At 34.6% G+C, this 21,288-nt stretch overlaps 1 protein-coding gene across 1 annotated transcript in view; it reads left to right on the top strand.

Annotated features, from left to right (window-relative positions):
- Window positions 1-20,068, top strand: part of LOC145801160 (aquaporin PIP2-4-like) — a 40,715-nt gene extending 20,647 nt beyond the window's left edge. Inside the window, exons 3-7 of the mRNA XM_082891601.1 lie at window positions 7,893-8,032; window positions 8,405-8,424; window positions 11,710-11,969; window positions 19,725-19,875; window positions 19,986-20,068. Of these exons, the coding sequence (XP_082747727.1) occupies window positions 7,893-8,032; window positions 8,405-8,424; window positions 11,710-11,969; window positions 19,725-19,875; window positions 19,986-20,068 (654 nt within the window). The remainder of the gene's footprint in view (window positions 1-7,892; window positions 8,033-8,404; window positions 8,425-11,709; window positions 11,970-19,724; window positions 19,876-19,985) is intronic.
- Window positions 20,069-21,288: the final 1,220 nt, after the last annotated feature.

Here is a 21,288-nt window from a genome sequence, read left to right as displayed (position 1 = left end):
AATGGCTGTCCTCTAACAAGATCCCCGGATCTGTAAAGTCTCCTTACACGGGTCCAGAATACTTGGGGGGTAACAAAATCGTCCGAAGCAATTATGAAACACTACCTTGTAAAGGAAAATAAATCAAAAACAAAAACAAAAAATAGAAACCGCACAGCACCTCTGCTCAGATTCTAATCAATACACTGGATGTAATCAAAGCTGTAGAACCATGCTCAATACTGAATTCTGCCTCTCAAAAACTAATACCCAGACTTGCAACTGATACATACATTCCCGCAGAGTTTTTCTCTAAACGCACATATCAAGCAAGTAAGAGCCAAAACACCCCTATGATGGGGTAGGGTTACCCTGTCCTAGTTTGGTCAGGAACTAGGGGTTTCACTATGCAAAACAAGCGGTTTCATACAATTCCTGCATTCGGGTAAGCAACTTGTCTTAGTTTGGAACAGTCTCTATGGTTTCCGATATGCAACTTGGTCGATTGGTCAAAAAGGGTACCTCAGCAAGAGTACCTAATATACCTCTCATACCTAACACCAAGAAGTGAAAGAAGGATTAAACAGTACAGCGGTAGTCCAGATCCAAGGGTTGTGTTCCCTTCGTGGCAGAGCCTGCAACCGGTCAGCCTTTTGGCAAGCTTTTCCAAGTAAGCCTTTGGCAAACCGCTCAAGAATAGCAAATGGCAAACACAGTGACTTAGGCTCACCGATGCAAGTTTAATGCAAAGAAACACATAAGTGTAGATAAAATTTCATATCATGAGTTCGAGTCAAGCTCTCTAAATCCCCAGTAAAGTTGCCAAAAATTGTAGCTCGGCTTTTTCGCGCCCCGTTTCGGAAGCTGGGAAAGAAGCCCTACAGTTCAGACTCCGGCGGTTCTGAATCTAATCTCACAAGTGCAATGTGAAATTGATAATCATCAAAGAGTCCAAATTCGACAAATCTTTTGGAAAATCGATTTTAAATCAAATAGTGGCAAAATTGGACTGTTTTGCTAGATATAGAGTCGTCACCTAAATATTTTTTGTTTTGGGGAAATTTAGGAAACCCTGACTCGTGCCAAAGGCCACGTGTCCGTCATCACCAAAGTTGCCTCAGCTTAGGAACTTGGATACGAGAGGGGAAGGTCATGAATTGAGCACCCTCCGCTCGCCCGGTCAAAGATTCGCCTCTACTAATCATGATATGATATTTTATAAACATTATGTGCTCTTATTCTGGTTATTAAACTAGTTTTACTATATGATGCACACAATCAAGTATAGACTAGTTTGCTCAATTTGGAACAACTCAACACATTTTTGTTTGCGAAAATAGTTTGAATTTGCCACCTCAAGTGGGCTTAAAGATTGCGGATTTGCCACCAAACATAGTGGGCTTAAAACATGATTTGCCACTCAACAAAGTGGGCTTAAAACACACATTTGTTGAATTGTTCCAATTTAAACAACGAGCCTTCATCTACAGGCATTCAAGCAGTTTAGCATTTAAGCACATAGCCTCATGGCAACATTCACACTTATGCAAGTATGCTAAAGCATAAAAACTCACCTAGTACTCCAAGTTAAGACGATATGAGTTAGAAAATAATGCATGATTCCTAACTATACATGATGTCTACTGTAACACATGCAATATGTAATTAATAGGCTTGGCTACTAATATGACATATGGATCGATTTGAACAACATGTGATTAAACATGTATTCAAAGAAGTATTGAAATGACAATGCAGTTTGAATGATGCGTCGAGCCTCAGTGCATGCAAGACAAGATGAATGGATGCAAGCATGCGATATGGTAATTAAAACATGTCCCTAATCTAACCATCAAAAGTGATTAAATAAAAGAGAGAAAGACGTGGGGTTGGAAGACATACACGCACGCACGCACGAACACTTATTATAACATTACGCCTTCACGAAGGAGGGTCCAATTGAATAGAACCTAACTAGCTAACTACGCTAATTAAGCGAACTAATTATTACAGACTAAATTAATTAACTATTCTAGTTAACCAATTACAAAACAAAATTGAATAACTAGTTAAACTAACTAATTATTTACAACACTTAATTAGCTACGACTAATTAATTACAACACAAATTTGATCTATTGTTAATTAAACTAATTAACTAATCTCGGGAAGCGAGGGAGGACCAAGCATGCTCGATTTCCATCCGAAAAGCCACTTCCTTGCTACTGAATGCCTCTGTTTGCACATTGAACACCAACAATTCAGCCCACTTCCAGAGCACCTCTACTCTATCTTACCCACACACTGTGCAAATTTCACTGATAGTCGACAAGGGGCCGGTTGGCTACTGGTGGTGGCCGATCGGCCACTGCTAACATGGACTCCCTTGCTGTAACAGAGAGCAAACAGGGCAAAATAGTGTATTTCTCAAGGGTTGTTTGCACACTTTGCCTCTCCTTTTCATGGGGAAATCAAAGGAGGGACAAAATGTGGTTCATAAACCATCAATCAAGCAATTTCATTGCATGATGGCTTGTGAAACCAATTGTGTAAGTTCAATAAGTGCAAAATGAGACCAAAATGTCCATAACCCTATCATGCATGATCAAGGACAACGGGGACCTAGGAAAGTGGCATATTTCATCACTTTTAAGTATGAAATGTCCCGTTTTCCTTGTGTTCAAATTAATGTTTGATTTGAACACATGCAATGCAACTCAAAGACATGCTTATCTTGCCACTTTTACTTGCCAATTTTGTTTACACGTCTTAGTTACCAAATCCATTCTTTAATCAATTTGTCCATTGGTGAGTGTCCTCTAATGGAAATAGGGCTCAAACCACAAGTTTTTTTGTACATGAAAGAGGCATTACACTGTTGGTAATGAACCCCCTAAGGGATTAAACCATTAGGTGTAGCACCTCCATTTCAAACTTAGGCAAACAAATGGTTTGAAACCAATTTCAAAGAAAAACAAAAGAGTGAAGAATTGAGGGGGATTACAGAGATTGTAAGTGCTGAAATGAAGTGGGAAAAAGCACTAAAACATGCAATCAACTCAAACCAATGATGGTTAAAGCCTAAAAACACCAAGCTAGTGAAAGGACTTATACTACAACTATGAAAAACAAGACTCAAATGAACTAACATGTTGGACTCGAGCTAAGTTAAGCTAAAAATAGATTATTTCAGAGGCTAAAACATGTTGGACTCGAGCTAAGTTAAGCTAAAAAAAAACATGCTAACATGTAAGCATGCAAACAAGATACAAGGAGGTGAGGCTAACCCCTCCAAATTTAGACTTCAAAATGAGTTTTTTACCACTAAAAACCTTCTAAAATTCAGTGGTTAAAAGGCCAAAAAAAGTTGGTTTGAAAGTGATGAACAAAGGTACAAAAGCTTGACAAACTAAGAAGTAACAAGGGTGAACCACCCCCTAACTGAAAATGGCCTCAAACCATCACCTTTAGGCCACAAAAATAGAGCTTTTTACAGTTCAAAACCAGCCCAAAAACAGCCCAAAATAGTGGAAAGAGATGGGAAAACAAGCTTAAAAGGAGAGTGCTATACCTCTTGAAGCCAAGACACAATTTGGCCAACAATGCAAGTTAAAACCACCTTTAAGAGCTCAAAACAAGTCCCAAGGAACCTCAGCTCAAAGGTGAGAGGATTTGGTTTAGGATGTGTATGCAAAAGTGTAGAGAAACTAGGCAAGTATGCACAAAATTGTAAGAGAGAGAGAGAGAGTGTGAGAGAGAGTGAGAAAGAGAGAGGGATAAATCCAGAGAGAGAGAGACATTTTTGTTCCAAAATTTCTAACACTCAAAAATGGGGGAGGAACCCCCCCTATATATAGAAAAACAATCCTTGAGATTAGAAACATCCCACCATACACGTGTAGGGAGATGCAGCTCAATGTGCTAACAGCTGGCACAGTTGTCAATAAATGTCTGGAAAAAGACACTGCTGGCCGTCGACCACCACTGGTAGTCGACCGGCCACCACTGATGGCTGACTAGCCACACCAATGGCCAACAACCATGAGTTATGGCCGATAGCCTATGGTGGTGGCCGACAGGTCACCAAAGGTTCCAAGCTTGAAACACCAAGGTTTTGCTCTAAAAGAAGGCAAAGAAAAGAACAAGTTTTAAAGGCTCAAAGGCAGGGCGTTCCGCCGAGGACTTCAGGCACTCCAAACAAATACATGCAATCACAATCATCATGTGCACAAGCGATGACGTCCAAGTCTTGAGGACGGTCAAAAATGGGGTGTCTACATTATCCTTCGAAGCTTTTCTACAATAATATCCCTTCAAGGCATATGTATATAATTCGTGACATCTAGTCACAATTTTATGCTCATTCGAAGCACTTTATTGGTGCCGTTATATCATTCGAAGCACTTTGTTGATATTATTCGAAGCATTTTGTTGCTTAGATTAGTCATGTGCTTGGTTTGACCCTTCAAAAAATGTAAGTAAACATCAATTTTAAGGGCCGCAAGAGGTAATGTTGGCACCACAAATCTGTAATTTTTATTATTTATATAATTGCATGACACGTGGCACTTCTTACTCATTTGGAGGCTATGGGAAGTTATGAATCATTAAACATATGTGAAAAAATGATGGAGAATGTGGAGGATCATGGGGCATAATGTGGAAGAACATGGAGGACAAAGTGGAAAACATGGAGCATGAATTGGAGGTTAAAGGAAGTTATGAAGACATGGAGGGATATGTGGCATAGTGGGAATGAAGATGGAAGAGTGGAGAGTTTTAGGTGGTTATTGGGTAGTTATTATTGGAAGTTTTTTCTTACAAATATTTGCCTATAAATAGCCATTTATGGCTACATTGTAAAGGGATCGAGAACTCAAATCAAAGACAATTGATTTCAATATTTCTTGTCATTTTCCTTATCTTAGGAGTAGTTTAACACAGATATATATTTTGAAGCATTTATTTTCAGCATTTCCTTTTCAAAGCATTTTATGCACTTTTTTTTCGAAGCATAAGAGTAGAGGTAAGTAATTATTAATTTGATTGTTCACTCAATCATCTTTCTCCATCTCCCTCATTCTTCTTTTCATTTTTCTTTTCTCTACACTTGGCAATTTTGAAGTCCTCTTTGTTGAGGCAAAAGAACTGTCAACACAATCTCTTGATAATTGACTTGAATTTAATTTGTAAGGATTTTTCAATCCTTGCTGGCACGCTCGCATTTATGATATTTTCCTTCGTAGGAAAAATAAGCCAACAATTTTTGGCACGCCCAGTGGGACGTCAAGTGTAAGAAATGAAAAATGAATTTGATTCATCCATTTCAAATAGCCTAGATGAAATCTATTGGCATAAACAAAAAAATTTGGATCTTCAAGAAGAGATCCATTTCTTGATGAAATAAACTTTCATCCCTTACAATATTATTTGGTGGAAGAAAAACGACACCATTTAATTGGAGAAATTCATCAACTTGATATGAAAATTCGCCAATGGAATGGTGAGTTGTAAACTCTCACTACCAAGTCTTCAATTGAGGCTTTAATGACTGGAATTGGTGAGTTTTTTCAGAATTTTTCCATGGTTGAAAATAGCAAAAGCAAAGAGTTGATTTCAACAATGGCTCGGGGGGTTCAAGAACCCATTTTTAAAGAGCCAATTTATGAAATTAACATAACGAAAGAGCATGTTCTTGAGCCAAATTTGGCTAAGAATGAAGTTCCATGCATGGCTTAAGGAGTCCAAAAACCAATTTTTAGAGTCAAGTCATGAAAATAACATACCTATACGGGATTTTCATAAGCCATAAATGGCTAACATGGAAAAATAGCCCACTTTGCCAAATAATTATGAAAATCAATTCGGCGAAAGTCATTTTTTAAGACCAAACATGGTCAAGAAGAATGAACAAGCCACTGTTCATGAATTCAAAAATTTTGACATTTTTCAAAGTGTCAAAAAATATGAATTTTCATGGTCACAATATACCATGATTTTTGTTGTTCAAAATCCATTTTGGATTTGTGGATGACATCAAACGTTGACTTTGATGAAATGGCTAACAAAAAATATTTTGTTATTGCAATATATTAGGGCAAAAATATGGTTATTAGTTGATCCATAAAACCATCATCATTTGGTTTTGTGGTTACCTTCAAAACATGTCCCAAGACACTTCGAAGCATGTTATTAAGAACATGTGAGGGTTGTTCATCAACTCTTTGGATTTGTTTCAAAGGGATGTCAGAAGCACTCTCGAAGGACGACTTTGATCCTTTAGTAACATATGTGACTTTTGAAGGGTGGTTTCGTCATCAATAAACACCTTCGAAATGTAACATGGAACGAGAAGGCTTTTGAAATGTGTACCTCCCTTCAAATATATGTAAAATGGCAATTAATTAATTGTCAAATAATGCCTATTTTGGCATGATAATTAGTAGCTTTACTGATAAACATTTTTAGAGCCATTTGTTACATGAAAATGTAACTAGTATTCTACAAAAGTTGGTTCGAAGAATAATGGTTTTAGTGTCTTCGGAGAATTAATTATTGGTTCGAAGCATAAAATTAATATTTTTATTAATTATGTGTGAACCAGAACATATAAAATTTGAATAACCACAATGTTGGTGGTCGTGAACCTTCAATGTTGGCCAAAAGTTGCTTCGAAAACCCTTTAGCCATAATTTTGTAAGCTTCAAAGCACTTCATCTTGCATCAACAACAGCTTCGAAGAAAAAATAATGGTAGTTGTGAACCTTTGAAGCTTTGCCGAGTATTTGCAAGGATGTAATTCTTCCTTTGTTGGCACTTTTGACCTTTGAATGATGATTTTGGTCCTCTATACCACCTTCAAAGCGGGTTATTTAGCATGTGTAACAGTTTGCTAAGGTGAATCATTGGCTTTGCCTTGAAAATATAAGGTTATCCTTCAAAGCTTTTTTGTAATAATATCCCTTCAAGGCATATGTATGTTATTCGCGACATCAGTCATAATTTTATGCTCATTCGAAGCACTTTATTGGTGCTGTTATATCATTCGAAGCACTTTGTTGATATTATTCAAACCATTTTTTTGCTTAGATTAGTCATGTGCTTGGTTCGGCCCTTCAAAAAATTTAAGTAAATATCATTTTTAAGGGCTGCGGGGGATAATGTTGGCACCATAAATCTGTAATTTTTATTATTTATATAATTGCAAGACACGTGGCATTCTCTTACTCATTTGGAGGTTATGAGAAGTTATGAATTATTAAACATATGTAAAAAAATGATGGAGAATGTGAAGGATCATGGGGCGTAATATGGAAGAACATAGAGGACAAAGTGGAGAACATGGAGCATGAAGTGAAGGTTAAAGGAAGTTATGAAGACATGGAGGGATATGTGGCATTGTGGGAATGAAGATGGAAGAGTGGGTAGTTTTAGGTGGTTATTGGGTAGTTATTGTTGGAAGTTTTTTCCTACAAATATTTGCCATAAATAGCCATTCATGGCTACATTGTAAAGGGATCGAGAACTCAAATCAAGGACAATTGATTTCAATATTTCTTGTCATTTTCCTTATCTTAGGAGTAGTTTAACATAGATTTATATTTCGAAGCATTTATTTTCAGCATTTTCTTTTCAAAGCATTTTATGCACTTCCTTTTCGAAGCATAGGAGCAGAGGCAAGTAATTATTACTTTGATTGTTCACTCAATCACCTTTCTTCGTCTCCCTCATTCTTCTTTTAATTTTTCTTTTCTCTACACTTGGCAATTTTGAAGTCCTCTTTGTTGAGGCAAAAGAACCGTCAACACAATCACTTGATAATTGGCTTGAATTTAATCTGTAAGGATTTTTCAATCCTTGCTGGCATGCTCACATTTATGATAATTTCCTTTGTAGGAAAAATAGGCCAACAGATTGGTTACAAGAGCGAAACTGACCCAACCAAGACTACTGATCCCTGTGGTGGTGTTGGAATCCTTGGCATTGCTTGGGCCTTCGGTGGCATGATCTTTGTCCCCGTTTATTGCCCTGCAGGCATCTCTAGCGAGTACTTGTTCTTCGAAAAATTATTCAGTAGTTTCAGAACGTTGGAGTTGTTTTTTTTTATTAATGGTGGGGGATTCAGAAATTTGTTGGAGGGGATCAATGTAAAATTACTTAGATTTTAAGGGGCATTAGTGATATTATGTAGAATTTGGAAGATAAAATGCTATTTTTTTTAAGGACAAATTATAGATACACCTCCTGAAATTTGCTTAAAATATGGATTGTCCCTTATGATTTAAAAAATTACAATTACTCTCTTATCAGAATTTTTTATTTAACAGAATTAACTAAAAAAATAAAATTTCTAACGATTCTCATATACAATAATAAAATTACTCGAATTATTAATTAAAATATATTTCTAACATCATTAATATAGCGATCCCAATTTTTCCCTTGTCATTTACTATATTCTGGACTTGAGTTCCGTGGTTGTATGCTGTTGTCTATACCTTATTTCCATTCTTTATTCTTTGTATTTGAGTTTTTGGTTGTGTTGGGTGAGTTTGGAGTAGGTTGGTTGCTTTCCTTTCAAAATCTGTGTTGCCCAGGATTTGGTCTCCCCGCTCGAGCGGGACTTTTCACGCTCGAGTGAGTCTTTTTACATTTGCTCCTCCGCTCGAGCGGCCAGTCTGACGCTCGAGCGGGATTTTTCAGCCTTCGGCATTTTTGCAGGTCTGCAGATGCTGGAAGTGTACTTTCGACGCGCGAGCGTCCAATTTCACACTCGAGTGGGGCTTCCCACGCTCGAGGGGACTGCGTGTATTTCAGTCCGAGAAGAGGTCATTTTGAACCATTTTTTCTTCTCTCTCTCTCTCTAAGATTTTTCCATAAGGCTTATTCTTGAACTTCTCTCTCTACATTTTAACTTTTCTTTTAGGTTTCATCTAGATCCGTTGGGATTTCCACCCTAGTGCCTTTGAGAAAAAGATAGGGCTTGTCAAGGTCTTCACTTTGATCCGAAAAGAAGTGGATTTCGGCACTTTTGGAGTTTGTCTCTTGTGTGGTTTGTCTTCTCCGTTTGAGATAAGGATAAACTACTCTTTTTCATGAGTTTTAACATAAATTTTAGTCATTTTGTATAAATGGTGAGTTATGGAAATTTTGGGGAGTTAGGGTTTTGAATTTGAAATTATAAAAGAGGGCTTTTCAATTTTCATACTCCATGTGTGCATAGGAGGTCATGAAAATGGGGTTTTGTGAGTTTGATTGGTGAAATTTGGTCTTAGGATCAATGTTTGAGAAAAGGGAGAAATGCCCTGGTGGTATTTAAATAATTAATTTCTATAATTAATTTAGAAAATTGTGGGAATATGAAATTGATTTGAAAGTCATGAAATTGGAAGGGATTGGGATTAATTGGTGTAGTTGGATTGATGACTCTCTCATCGATGGAAAATGTGATAAATTATCTGTTTGAGATATTTATTTGTCTATGTAGAAATAACTGCTTTGGGCTATCGGTGGAGGATAGTCTTGATTGTTGTAGACAATGCATGATGATTAGGGGAATTGAAACTAAGCAATTGGATTAAGTCATTGAATGTGACGGTGGAATTAACACATTGAATATGTGAATTGTGGGGTCATTGTATATGACTATATGTTTAAATACATTGTATATGTATATTGTGTGGGAGGAGATAGGGGATGTACTCCGTTTGTTTGGGAGGAGATAGGGGATGGACTCCAATGATAACTAAGTTGGCCAGAGTGTCCTGGGTGCAAGTCCCGAAATCTTTTATATTTATGGGTGTCGGTTCCCTCGGACATAGTTTCGTAAAATGGCATGTGAATAGAAGTGTTGAATGATGTTTGTTATTGAAGCGTCATTGTATGAGTCGTAGTCTCATTTGAAACAGTTTGGATAATATCGGATTATGTTAATGGGTTAATGTGTTTAAATGATGGGAAATAGATTGAGCATGATGAAATTGCTGATTGGTCATTGACTGGTACAAGTTGGTTTATAAGGTTAAATATTTATCGAATGCTAATGTCTTAGTTATTTCTCATGTTTGGTTTAGCATATCTCTACTGGGCTTTGACTCACCCTATTTGGGACACCATTTTCAGGTACAGGGGATATGCCGCCTCCAAGGTCTCTTCTTGGGTGATTTGAGGGTTGAAGACTCTCTTTTTGGTTATTTTGTTTTGTTGTTACATGTATATCCAAGCCAAGGGCTTTCTTCGTATAGAGTTAGACTCTTCTTTTGTTTTAACCAAGTGTTGACTTGGAAAGTTGTGAGCCCGTAGGGCATTTACTTTTGTTGTCAACATGTAATACTTTTGTAAAGCACACTCTGATGAATGAATATATTTTATTCTCTTATGTCTATGGATTTTATGAATGATTGACTAATGCATTTATTTTGAGGGCGTGACAATTAAAAATCATTAATTGACTTGATAATTTATTAATAAAATGAACAATTAATTATGAAATTAGAAACATTAGGGGATGAAATATAATTTTCAAAACTACAGTGGACAATTTATATTTTAAACAAATCTCAAAGATGTATTTGTAGTTTACCTTCTTTTTAATATATACACACTATGAATTGCATGAGATTAATGATACTATTGTAAAGTTTAAAAGGGCTGAAATAGAATTATTACGAATGCTAACAAGTTTAATATTAAACTCATATAAAGTGTTTGGAAATAGTGAAAGCCAAAAATAAAATTTCGAAATTAATGAAGTGTTTTGTGTTTCAGGGACACTTTTGAGTGAGAATGGGAGGTTAAAAGATGCTTTCTTTCATTATTTTAATTTTTATAAATATTCAAAATTATATTGGGCTAATGAAAAAATGTGAAATTTAAGACGTGGCTCCCGCCCGCCCTTCTAATTAGTGATGCCACGCCAATTATTTTTTTTATTTTTTTATTATTGTTATTTTTTTCATGAGATCGATTTTGTCTCCTCTTTATTTGGCTACAACTTAAATAACCAACATAACTTTTCAACTTATTTTTGAACTTCTTAAGTCCATCTCAATTAAACTATTTTAAAGTCAATTTTGAAAACAAAAGTATAATAACGCCAAAATTGATTTATTTATTTATTTATTTTTCAAGATTAGCTAGTTAGTCATGATGGATCTGAAAAGTAATGAATTTTGACCCATTAAGTAAGGTGAATTAAATAAAAAAATAAGGGTAAGTTATAAATACACTTTTTGCGATTTGCTTAAAATATGAATTACCTCCTATGGTTCTAAAAATTACATTCCGCCTCCTAGAAGTTCTTAATTTCATAACAAATGACTCATTTTATCAATAATTCTTCAAGTCAATTAACAATTTTTAATAATTTCATAAATATATTTAAATTAATAATTCAAATAATTTTATTATTTTATAGGAGAGCAGTTAGAAATTTTATTTTTCTAGTTAATTCTGTTGAATAAAAAATTATTACAAAGATATATTTGTAATTTTTTAAACCATAGGGAAAATCTATTTTTTAAGTATACATTAGGGGGTGTTTTTGTAATTGACTCAAAAAATTTTAAAAAAAATAATTAAAAGAAAAAAGGTAAGTTAAATTGACTCAACCCTTACTATTGTTATGTGCCCCAGGACACTCGAAATTTTTTACCAATATTGAAATCACAACATCAATATACAGAGTTCCATATTTTCTTAGTTTCATATTGAAATTTCAGAGAAATTAATGGTGGTTTCTAGCTAGGAATGTGTCTCTGGTCCGAGCCATTCTGTACATTGTGGCTCAGTGCTTCGGTGCCATATGTGGTTGTGGGTTGGTGAAGGCATTCCAAAAGGCCTACTACGTTGAGTATGGTGGTGGAGCCAACGAGCTCTCTTCTGGGTACAGCACCGGCACTGGACTTGCTTTTGAGATTATTGGCACTTCTGTCCTTGTTTATACGGTCTTCTCTACTGCCGATCCCAAGAGAAATGCCCACGATTCTCATGTCCTTTATAAGTATATATTAGTATTGATTCAAGTCTTATTATTACGCTATGCAACTTTTATTCTTCTATTCATCTACTTAAAAAAAAAATTAAAAAAAAATGACCTGAGGTTAGGAAATCAAGCAAGCTTCAGTTAAATTGATAGCAAATCGAGCTCAAGTATCTTGATTTTTTTATGTAGTAGAATACTTGAATCCTATATAAGCTTGTTGATTTGAGTTATTCAAGGCAAGCTAAAAAAATAAATTAGTTTCAAAATTTGTTCAAATTTAACTAGTTTTCATAATAAATTAATTTTGAACAGTTGAGTTTTTTTTATGACATGTTTATCTTTGCAATTAAAGGTTTTAGCTGTTGGAAAAATGGTGTTTTATATGGCTTATGTTGGGCCAACTTTGAGCCCAAATTTGAGTGGGCCCAAATGTCTTTTGGGGTGGGTCCGAAGAGGTGAAGTGTTCCTTGCCGCGTGGCAAGTCACACAGTGAAGACGGAACGCCAAAACCATTTATGAGTGAATGGAAACCTGACGTCGTTTTCGGGTCTAACATTAATTTTTTAGATAAAATTCATTTGAATTTTTTCAATAAAAATTATTGTGGGAATTTAATTTAATTCTAAATTCAAATTTTGGGTTCCTGAGTGGTTTCCTAAAATTTGTAATTATGAGAATTTAATTTATTTCTAATTTCAAATTTTAAATTCCTAAGTGGTTTCCTAAAATTTGTACCTCTTTCTTTATTTATTAAACTATTTAAATAGTTTAATATATATATATTTATATATTTCAATAGTTTAAATAAATAAAGTTGCTACAGGTTTGACTTGGTCCACTACGGTTTACTTTTCAAATTGTTTGGAAGGAAATCAATTCCATGTGCAACGGTCAAACTAACTTTGAAAAGTTGGTTTTCCTGTTCAAACATATTGATGCACCTTTTCACTTCAAAATTGGAAGTTGTTCGGGTCTTAAGTTTTGTGCCTATATATATACCCATCAATTCCAGCAGTCTTGGTACCCAATTACTGATTCGGAAAAAACAGTCTGTTAAGTTTCTTTGTGCTGTGCAATTTTTCTTTTATGCATTATTCTTCATTTTGGTTTAGAATAAATATTCAGAGAGTTAGAACACAGGTTTGGTTCGCCGAACAATTTGTTTTGGAGTGCTACTACAAATTGGTTAAGATCATTGTATCCTAGGAGATAGACGCCACTCAACCGTAAGCACCGTAAAAGGGGCGAATCTGTCTTATGGACAGAGTGTCACACACTCGACTTGGTCTTTTATTTTTAATTCGGTTCAATAAATAAATTCGGTACGTTATTTATTTATTTTGTTTGTATTAGTTTCAATTTATTTTATTTACACAGAAGATTGTTCCAACAATCTTAAGACAGATTCAAATTATTCTGTTTACCAAATTTTTCGTTTGTTTCCTTTTTCCATTCTTCGTTTATAGAAAATTATTTTCTGTGGATTTACAAAATAATATTCTGGTTGGAAAAACAAATAGTGATTATATGTTATTTGACAGATAGTAGTAATATACTGTCTATTTTCTTTGACAACTAGTAGTACGATACTGGTGTCATTAACAATTCAGAATATATTTTTGTGGAATTTTTTCTGAAATTAATTTTGAGTTTTAGAAATTATTTTCTGAGTTTTCATTACTTAAAATTCTGTTTTAGTATTTTAATTATTGAAGTATTATAGAAATTAATTTTCTGTGTGGAATTAATTTGGTTAAATATAATTTTATTTTATTTCCAAATTAATTGAAAAATAAAAGTTATATTCTTATTTCTTTTATTTTACAAAAATTAAATTTTCTGTGTGGAATTAATTTGGTTGAATAAAATTTTATTTTATTTCCAAATTAATTGAAAAATAAAAGTTATATTCTTTTTTCTTTTATTTTACAGAATTTAATTTCCTGTGTGGAATTAATTTGGTTGAATAAAATTTTATTTTATTTCCAAATTAATTGAAAAATAAAAGTTATATTCTTATTTCTTTTATTTTACAGAATTTAATTTCCTGTGTGGAATTAATTTGGTTAAATAAAATTTTATTTTATTTCCAAATTAATTGGAAAATAAAAGTTACATTCGTGTTTCTTTTTATTTTTTACAAAATTTAATTCTGTAAATTTGGTCTAATTTTCTGTGTAGTGTAAATTCTAATTCTAATTTTGTTTTATAAATTAGAATTGATGGCTATTGAAACTAATGCCCAAACAAGTACGACTATGGTGGCTGCAATGACGCCAACCCCCTCTCCTGTTGTAACAGTACCGGTAAATCACGGTGAAAAGCCAGCGAAGTTCTCAAGAACTGACTTTAAAAGATGGCAACAGAAAATGTTGTTTTATCTTACAACTCTGAACCTGGCTCGTTTCCTCCGTGAAGATGCTCCTATCTTGAAAGAGGATGAAACCGATCGGCAAGTGGTTGCTGCAGTTGATGCTTGGAAACATGCCGATTTCCTTTGTCGGAATTACATCTTGAATGGACTTGATAACACATTATACAACGTCGACAGTCCTATCAAGACAGCAAAGGAACTTTGGGAGTCTTTGGAGAAAAAGTACAAAACAGAAGATGCCGGCTCAAAGAAATTTGTGGTTGGCAGATTCCTGGATTTTGTAATGGTTGATTCAAAAACTGTGATCAGCCAAGCTCAAGATTTCAAACTCATTCTGCATGACATTCACGCAGAAGGCATGTCTCTCAGTGAGTCCTTCCAAGTTGCAGCCTTAATTGAAAAATTACCAAAAGGCTGGAAGGAATTCAAGAACTACCTCAAACACAAGCGCAAAGAAATTTCTATGGACGAATTAATTGTGCGTTTGAGGATTGAGGAGGATAACCGCAATTCTGAAAAGAGGGCTGGTAAGCATCCTATGGAGTCTAAGGCAAATATGGTGGAACATGCTTCAAAAACCAAGAAACAAAAGTTTTCTGGAGAGAGTTCATAACAAGGCTCTAAAGGGGGGGATAAAAAAAAGTACAAGTTTAATGGCAAATGTTACATCTGTGACAAAGAGGGACATCGGGTCAAAGATTGTCGTAGCAAAGGCAAAAGCAAAAGAAGAACAAGCAGGAAGCCTGCTCAAGCTCATATGACCGTAGTGGACACTATTTCTAATGGTGTCGAAGACATCAATCTTTCTGCAGTTATTTCTGAGGCAAATCTTGTCGGAAATCCTAAAGAATGGTGGGTGGACACTGGTGCTACTCGCCATATTTGTGCCGACAAAAAGATGTTCACATCTTATTCTACAGTGGACAATGGTGAACAACTTTTTATGGGCAACTCCTCAACTTCCAAAGTTGAAGGACAAGGAAAGATTGTACTCAAGATGATATCAGGAAAGGAACTCACTCTCAACAATGTGCTGCATGTACCGGACATTCGTAAGAATCTTGTTTCCGGATCTTTGTTGAGTAAGAATGGGTTTAGGCTAGTATTTGAGAGTGATAAATTTGTACTTACTAAGAATGGGATGTATGTAGGAAAAGGTTACATGTTTAATGGCCTTTTCAAGTTAAATGTAATGACCGTTGTACCCTCAGTTATTAATAATAATACATCTTCTTCTTACTTGCTTGAGTCTTCAAATTTATGGCATGGTAGACTAGGCCATGTTAATTATGGATCTTTGCGTAGATTAATTAATATGGAATGTTTACCTAAATTTGCAATTGATTCAAATCATAAATGTGAAATTTGTGTTAAGGCAAAATTATTAAAAACTCCTTTTTATTCAATTGAAAGAAGTACGGAACCACTTGAATTAATTCATAGTGACATTTGTGATTTTAAATCAATTCAAACTAGAGGTGGGAAAAAGTATTTTATCACTTTTATAGATGACTATACTAGATATAGTTATGTTTATTTAATTCGAACCAAGGATGAAGCTTTGGAAACTTTCATTCAATATAAGAATGAAGTTGAAAATCAACTTGGTAAGAAAATCAAGAAATTTAAAAGTGATAGAGGTGGTGAATATGAATCACCTTTTGGTGAATTTTGTAAAGAACATGGAATAATTCATCAAATCACCGCTCCTTACTCACCTCAGCAAAATGGAATTGCTGAAAGGAAAAATAGGACTTTAAAAGAAATGATGAATGCCATGTTAATAAGTTCGGGATTACCTCAGAACTTGTGGGGGGAAGCAATATTTTCTGCTAATTATATTCTTAATAAAGTACCCAGAAAGAAAGTGAATCAAACACCTTATGAATTGTGGCATGGAAGAGTACCATCCTACAAATACTTAAAAGTGTGGGGGTGTTTGGCTAAAGTGGCTATTCCTAGTCCTAAACAGACTAAGATAGGTCCTAAGACCATTGATTGCATTTTCATTGGTTATGCTAAGAATAGTAGTGCATATCGGTTTTTGATTCATAAATCAGAACATACCGAAATGCATGTAAATACTATTATTGAGTCTCGAAATGCATCTTTCTTTGAACATGTATTTCCAAATAAGACTAGACAAGAGACTAGTAACAATAAAAGATCTCATGATGTTATTACTAGTCAGGATCAAGAAAATGACCAAGAACAAGAGTTAGATCAAAATGAGGAAGAGGAACCTAGGCGTAGTAAACGTGCTAGAACCTCAAAATCTTTTGGTCCAGATTTCCTAACATTTTTGTTAGAAAATGAGCCTTTAACTTTTAAAGAGGCTATGTCTAGTCCTGAAGCTCCTTTATGGAAAGAAGCTGTCAACAGTGAAGTTGAATCCATCTTGCAAAATCACACTTGGGAATTAGTGGATTTGCCACCAGGTTGTAAACCTCTTGGGTACAAGTGAATTTTCAAAAGAAAATTGAAAGCGGATGGATCAATTGACAAATACAAAGCAAGACTTGTGGTCAAAGGATTTAGACAAAAAGAAGGTCTTGATTACTTTGACACATACTCACCGGTTACTAGAATAACATCTATTGGAATGCTAATTGCCATTGCATCTCTATACAATCTAGAAATTCATCAAATGGATGTGAAAACCGCTTTCTTAAATGGTGAGTTAAATGAAGAAATTTACATGGAACAACCAGAAGGTTTTTCTGTTCCAGGAAAAGAAAAGAAAGTGTGTAAATTGGTTAAATCATTATATGGTTTAAAACAAGCGCCAAAGCAATGGCATGAGAAATTTGACAAGGCAATGATGTCAAATGGATTTAAAATTAATGAGTGTGACGAATGTGTTTATATTAAAAACACAGACAAAGGTTATGTCATTGTATGTCTTTATGTAGATGATATACTCATCATAGGTAGTAAAAACGACATGATTAAAACTACCAAGAAAATGTTGAATAAACATTTTGACATGAAAGACATGGGCATTGCTGATGTATTCTTGGTATGAAAATTACCAAAACATCAGAAGGATATGCTTTGTCACAATCTCATTACATTGAGAAAATAATTGACAAATTCAGCAAAGATGATGATCATCTTGCTAGAACACCTGTAGATGTTAATTTGTATCTTTCTAAGAATGTAGAGGAAAGTATTTCTCAATTAGAGTATGCCCAAATTGTTGGAAGCTTAATGTACTTGATGAACTGCACTCGCCCAGATATAGCTTATGCAGTAAGTAAATTAAGTAGATATACGAGTAATCCGGGAGTAGAATACTGGAAAGCAATTATAAGGGTTCTTAGATATCTCTGATTTACTTGTAACATTGGGCTTAATTATACTAGATATCCAGCAGTACTTGAAGGGTACTGTGATGCAAATTGGATATCGGATACAAGAGACTCAAAGTCCACTTGTGGGTATGTCTTTACTCTTGGTGGGGTGGCTGTATCTTGGAAATCTTCCAAACAGACTTGCATTGCTAGGTCTACTATTGAATCAGAATTCATAGCATTAGACAAAGCAGGGGAGGAGGCAGAATGGCTTCGCCACTTCCTTGAAGATATTCCAATATGGCCAAAATCGGTGCCTACTATATGCATGCATTGTGATAGTCAATCAGCTATAGGTAGAGCACAGAGTCATATGTATAACGGTAAGTCACAACACATTCGTTGTCGACATAACACCGTAAGACAACTACTCTCTAATGGAATTATTTCCATAGAATATGTTAAGTCTAAAGACAACATAGCGGATCCACTAACCAAAGGGTTAGCAAGAGAGTTAGTTGAGAATTCATCGAGGGGAATGGGACTTAAGCCTATTAAATAAGAGTTACCATAACGGCAACCCAACCTAGTTGATTGAAGATCCCAAGATCTAGGTTCAAAGGGACAACCGAGTTGTGTACGACTCAGAAGGATCACTGGGGAGTCTTACTCCTACCTATTTCTTTGATGAAATAGTGATGTCTGCAGCGTTTGAGGTTAAGTAAAATTTTAATGATTCTTATATCTAGGTAAACCTAGTGGAGTATGGCAGGATACTCTTCATAAGAATCACCTATGTGAGTGTGAACTGGGCCGGTTCTATGAGATTTGTGAAGGGCTACAATTCTCTAGAGCACTCATGAAAGACCAGGTTGTTCAGAGCCAAAATGAACACAATAGTGAGAACTAAACTGTGTGTAGAGATATACTGTGTGAGTTCTATTGTCTTGGTTTACACAAACGGCTGAACAGTTCAAGACATCATGTTCACTGGTTAGCTAGTAAATCCGATAGTGTCTCACAAGGGAAGGTTCAAAGCCAAAAGCTACCTATCCTTTGCAGTATATTTCCAATTTCTGTGCTCTCTGTAATTAGATCATGTTGTTGCATTTTTTCTCCGTCAAATTCCATTCATGTGGGGGATTGTTGGGAAAATGGTGTTTTATATGGCTTATGTTGGGCCAACTTTAAGCCCAAATTTGAGTGGGCCCCAAACGTCTTTTGGGGTGGGTCCGAAGAGGTGAAGTGTTCCTTACCGCGTGGCAAGTCACACAGTGAAGACGGAACGTCAAAACCATTTATGAGTGAATGGAAAGTTGACGTCGTTTTCGGGTCTAACATTAATTTTTTAGATAAAATTCATTTGAATTTTTTCAATAAAAATTATTGTGGGAATTTAATTTAATTCTAAATTCAAATTTTGGATTCCTAAGTGGTTTCCTAAAATTTGTACCTCTTCCTTTATTTATTAAACTATTTAAATAGTTTAATATATATATATATATATATTTCAATAGTTTAAATAAATAAAGTTGCTACAGGTTTGACATGGTCCACTACGGTTTACTTTTCAAATTGTTTGGAAGGAAATCAGTTCCATGTGCAATGGTCAAACTAACTTTGAAAAGTTGGTTTTCCTGTTCAAACATATTGATGCACCTTTTCACTTCAAAATTGGAACCTGTTCGGGTCTTAAGTTTTGTGTCTATATATACCCATCAATTCCAGCAGTCTTGGTACCCAATTACTGATTCGGAAAAAACAATCTGTTAAGTTTCTTTGTGCTGTCCAATTTTTCTTTTGTGCATTATTCTTCATTTTAGTTTAGAATAAATATTCAGAGAGTTAGAACACAGGTTTGGTTCATCGAACAATTTGTTTTGGAGTGCTACTACAAATTGGTTAAGATCATTGTATCCTGGGAGATAGACGCCACTCAACCGTAAGCACCGTAGCGGGGCGAATCTGTCTTAAGGACAGAGTGTCACACACTCGACTTGGTCTTTTATTTTTAATTCGGTTCAATAAATAAATTCGGTACGTTATTTATTTATTTTGTTTGTATTAGTTTCAATTTATTTTATTTACACAGAAGATTGTTCCAACATTGGCACCACTCCCTATTGGATTCACTGTGTTCATGGTTCCCTTGGCGACCATCCCAATCACCGGCACTGGCATTAACCCAGCCCGAAGCTTTGGCACCACCGTGATCTACGGCAAACAAAAAGCCTGGGATGATCAAGTACTTACCTCCACCCCTCTCTTTTAATTCCATGTTGTCTTATACATAGTACTTATATTGTACCTAAATTTTCATGTTTTAACTTTGTTTTGTGATGTTAATTATTTCATTGAATCTTCTGGGTTGGACCATTCATTGCAGCAGCCATCGCTGCCTTCTACCACCAATACATCCTGCATAGCCACCGCAGTTAAAGCCCTTGGATCATTCAGTAGCAATGCCTAAATAATGTGAATTACTTTCAATTTTACATGTTCAGAGGGTATTTTGGCAACATGGCAAAGTTATAAATATGTGTTTGGATCACTTGTGGCATTGTGGTTTTGGCACTTGTTTTTATTGTGCTTATATGTTGTTTTCTACTCTTTATTTTATTTTATTTTTTCTTTTTTTTTGTGTGTTCATTGTTGTTTTGCTCTTTTTCCTTTGTTGTTTTGCATCTTGGTATTCCTAAGTATAATATATGAACAAGTGCTTACTTTTTTGTCTCAATCAACTCTGATTTCTTTAATTCATGGTTCATTTCATGTGTTGGTATTATAAAAAGCAGTATTAGCTGATCACAATGATCTTCTTCATGTTTTGGGTTCATTTGTCGTAATTCACCTTAAATTAAAAGTTAATAATTTAATCTCACAAAAATACGTAATTTAATACAAATTTTTTGTAAGTGATCTCATAAAAAATTTTAGGAACACAAAATCACACAAGTTTTCACAAAATAATGTAAATAATCTCATAAAAATATGTAAATAACACAAATTCGAGTAACTGATCTCACAATATTTTGAATAAAACAAAATCACATAAGTTTTTCATAAACTCACATAAGTGATCTCATAAAAATGCGTGAGTTAACATAAATTTCCAGTAAGTGATCTTATAAAATTTTTGTGGAATCCAAATCACGTAAATTTTCACGAAATCATGTAAGTGATCTCACAAAAATGGGTAAATAACACAAATTCGAGTAAGTGATCCCATAAAATTTTGAACAGCACAAAATTATATAAGTCTTTCACAAACTCATGTAAGTAATCTCACAAAAATGAGTAAGTTAACACAAATTTTTTGTAAATTGATCTAATAAAATTTTTGAGAAATACAAAATCACGTAAGTTTTCACGAAATCACGTAATGATGTCACAAAAATGCGTATATAACACAAATTCGAGTAAGTCATTTCATAAAATTCTGAACAATACAAAATTACATAAATTTTTACAAACTCATGTATGAGATCTCACAAAAATGCGCAAGTTAATGTAAATTTTCTGTATAAGTGATCTAATAAAAGTTTTGAGGAACATAAAATCATGAAAATTTTCACAAAATCACATATGTGATCTCACAAAAATGCATAAGTGACATAAATTCGAGTAAATTATCGATCAATTTATCCAATCAATTGACG

Source organism: Camellia sinensis, chromosome 10 (genome assembly GCF_055761805.1).
Source record: "Camellia sinensis isolate YWXY chromosome 10, ASM5576180v1, whole genome shotgun sequence".
NCBI classification, from domain to species: Eukaryota; Viridiplantae; Streptophyta; class Magnoliopsida; order Ericales; family Theaceae; genus Camellia; species Camellia sinensis.
Note: the sequence above shows the minus strand (reverse complement) of the source record. Positions and strands in the feature narration are given on the sequence as shown.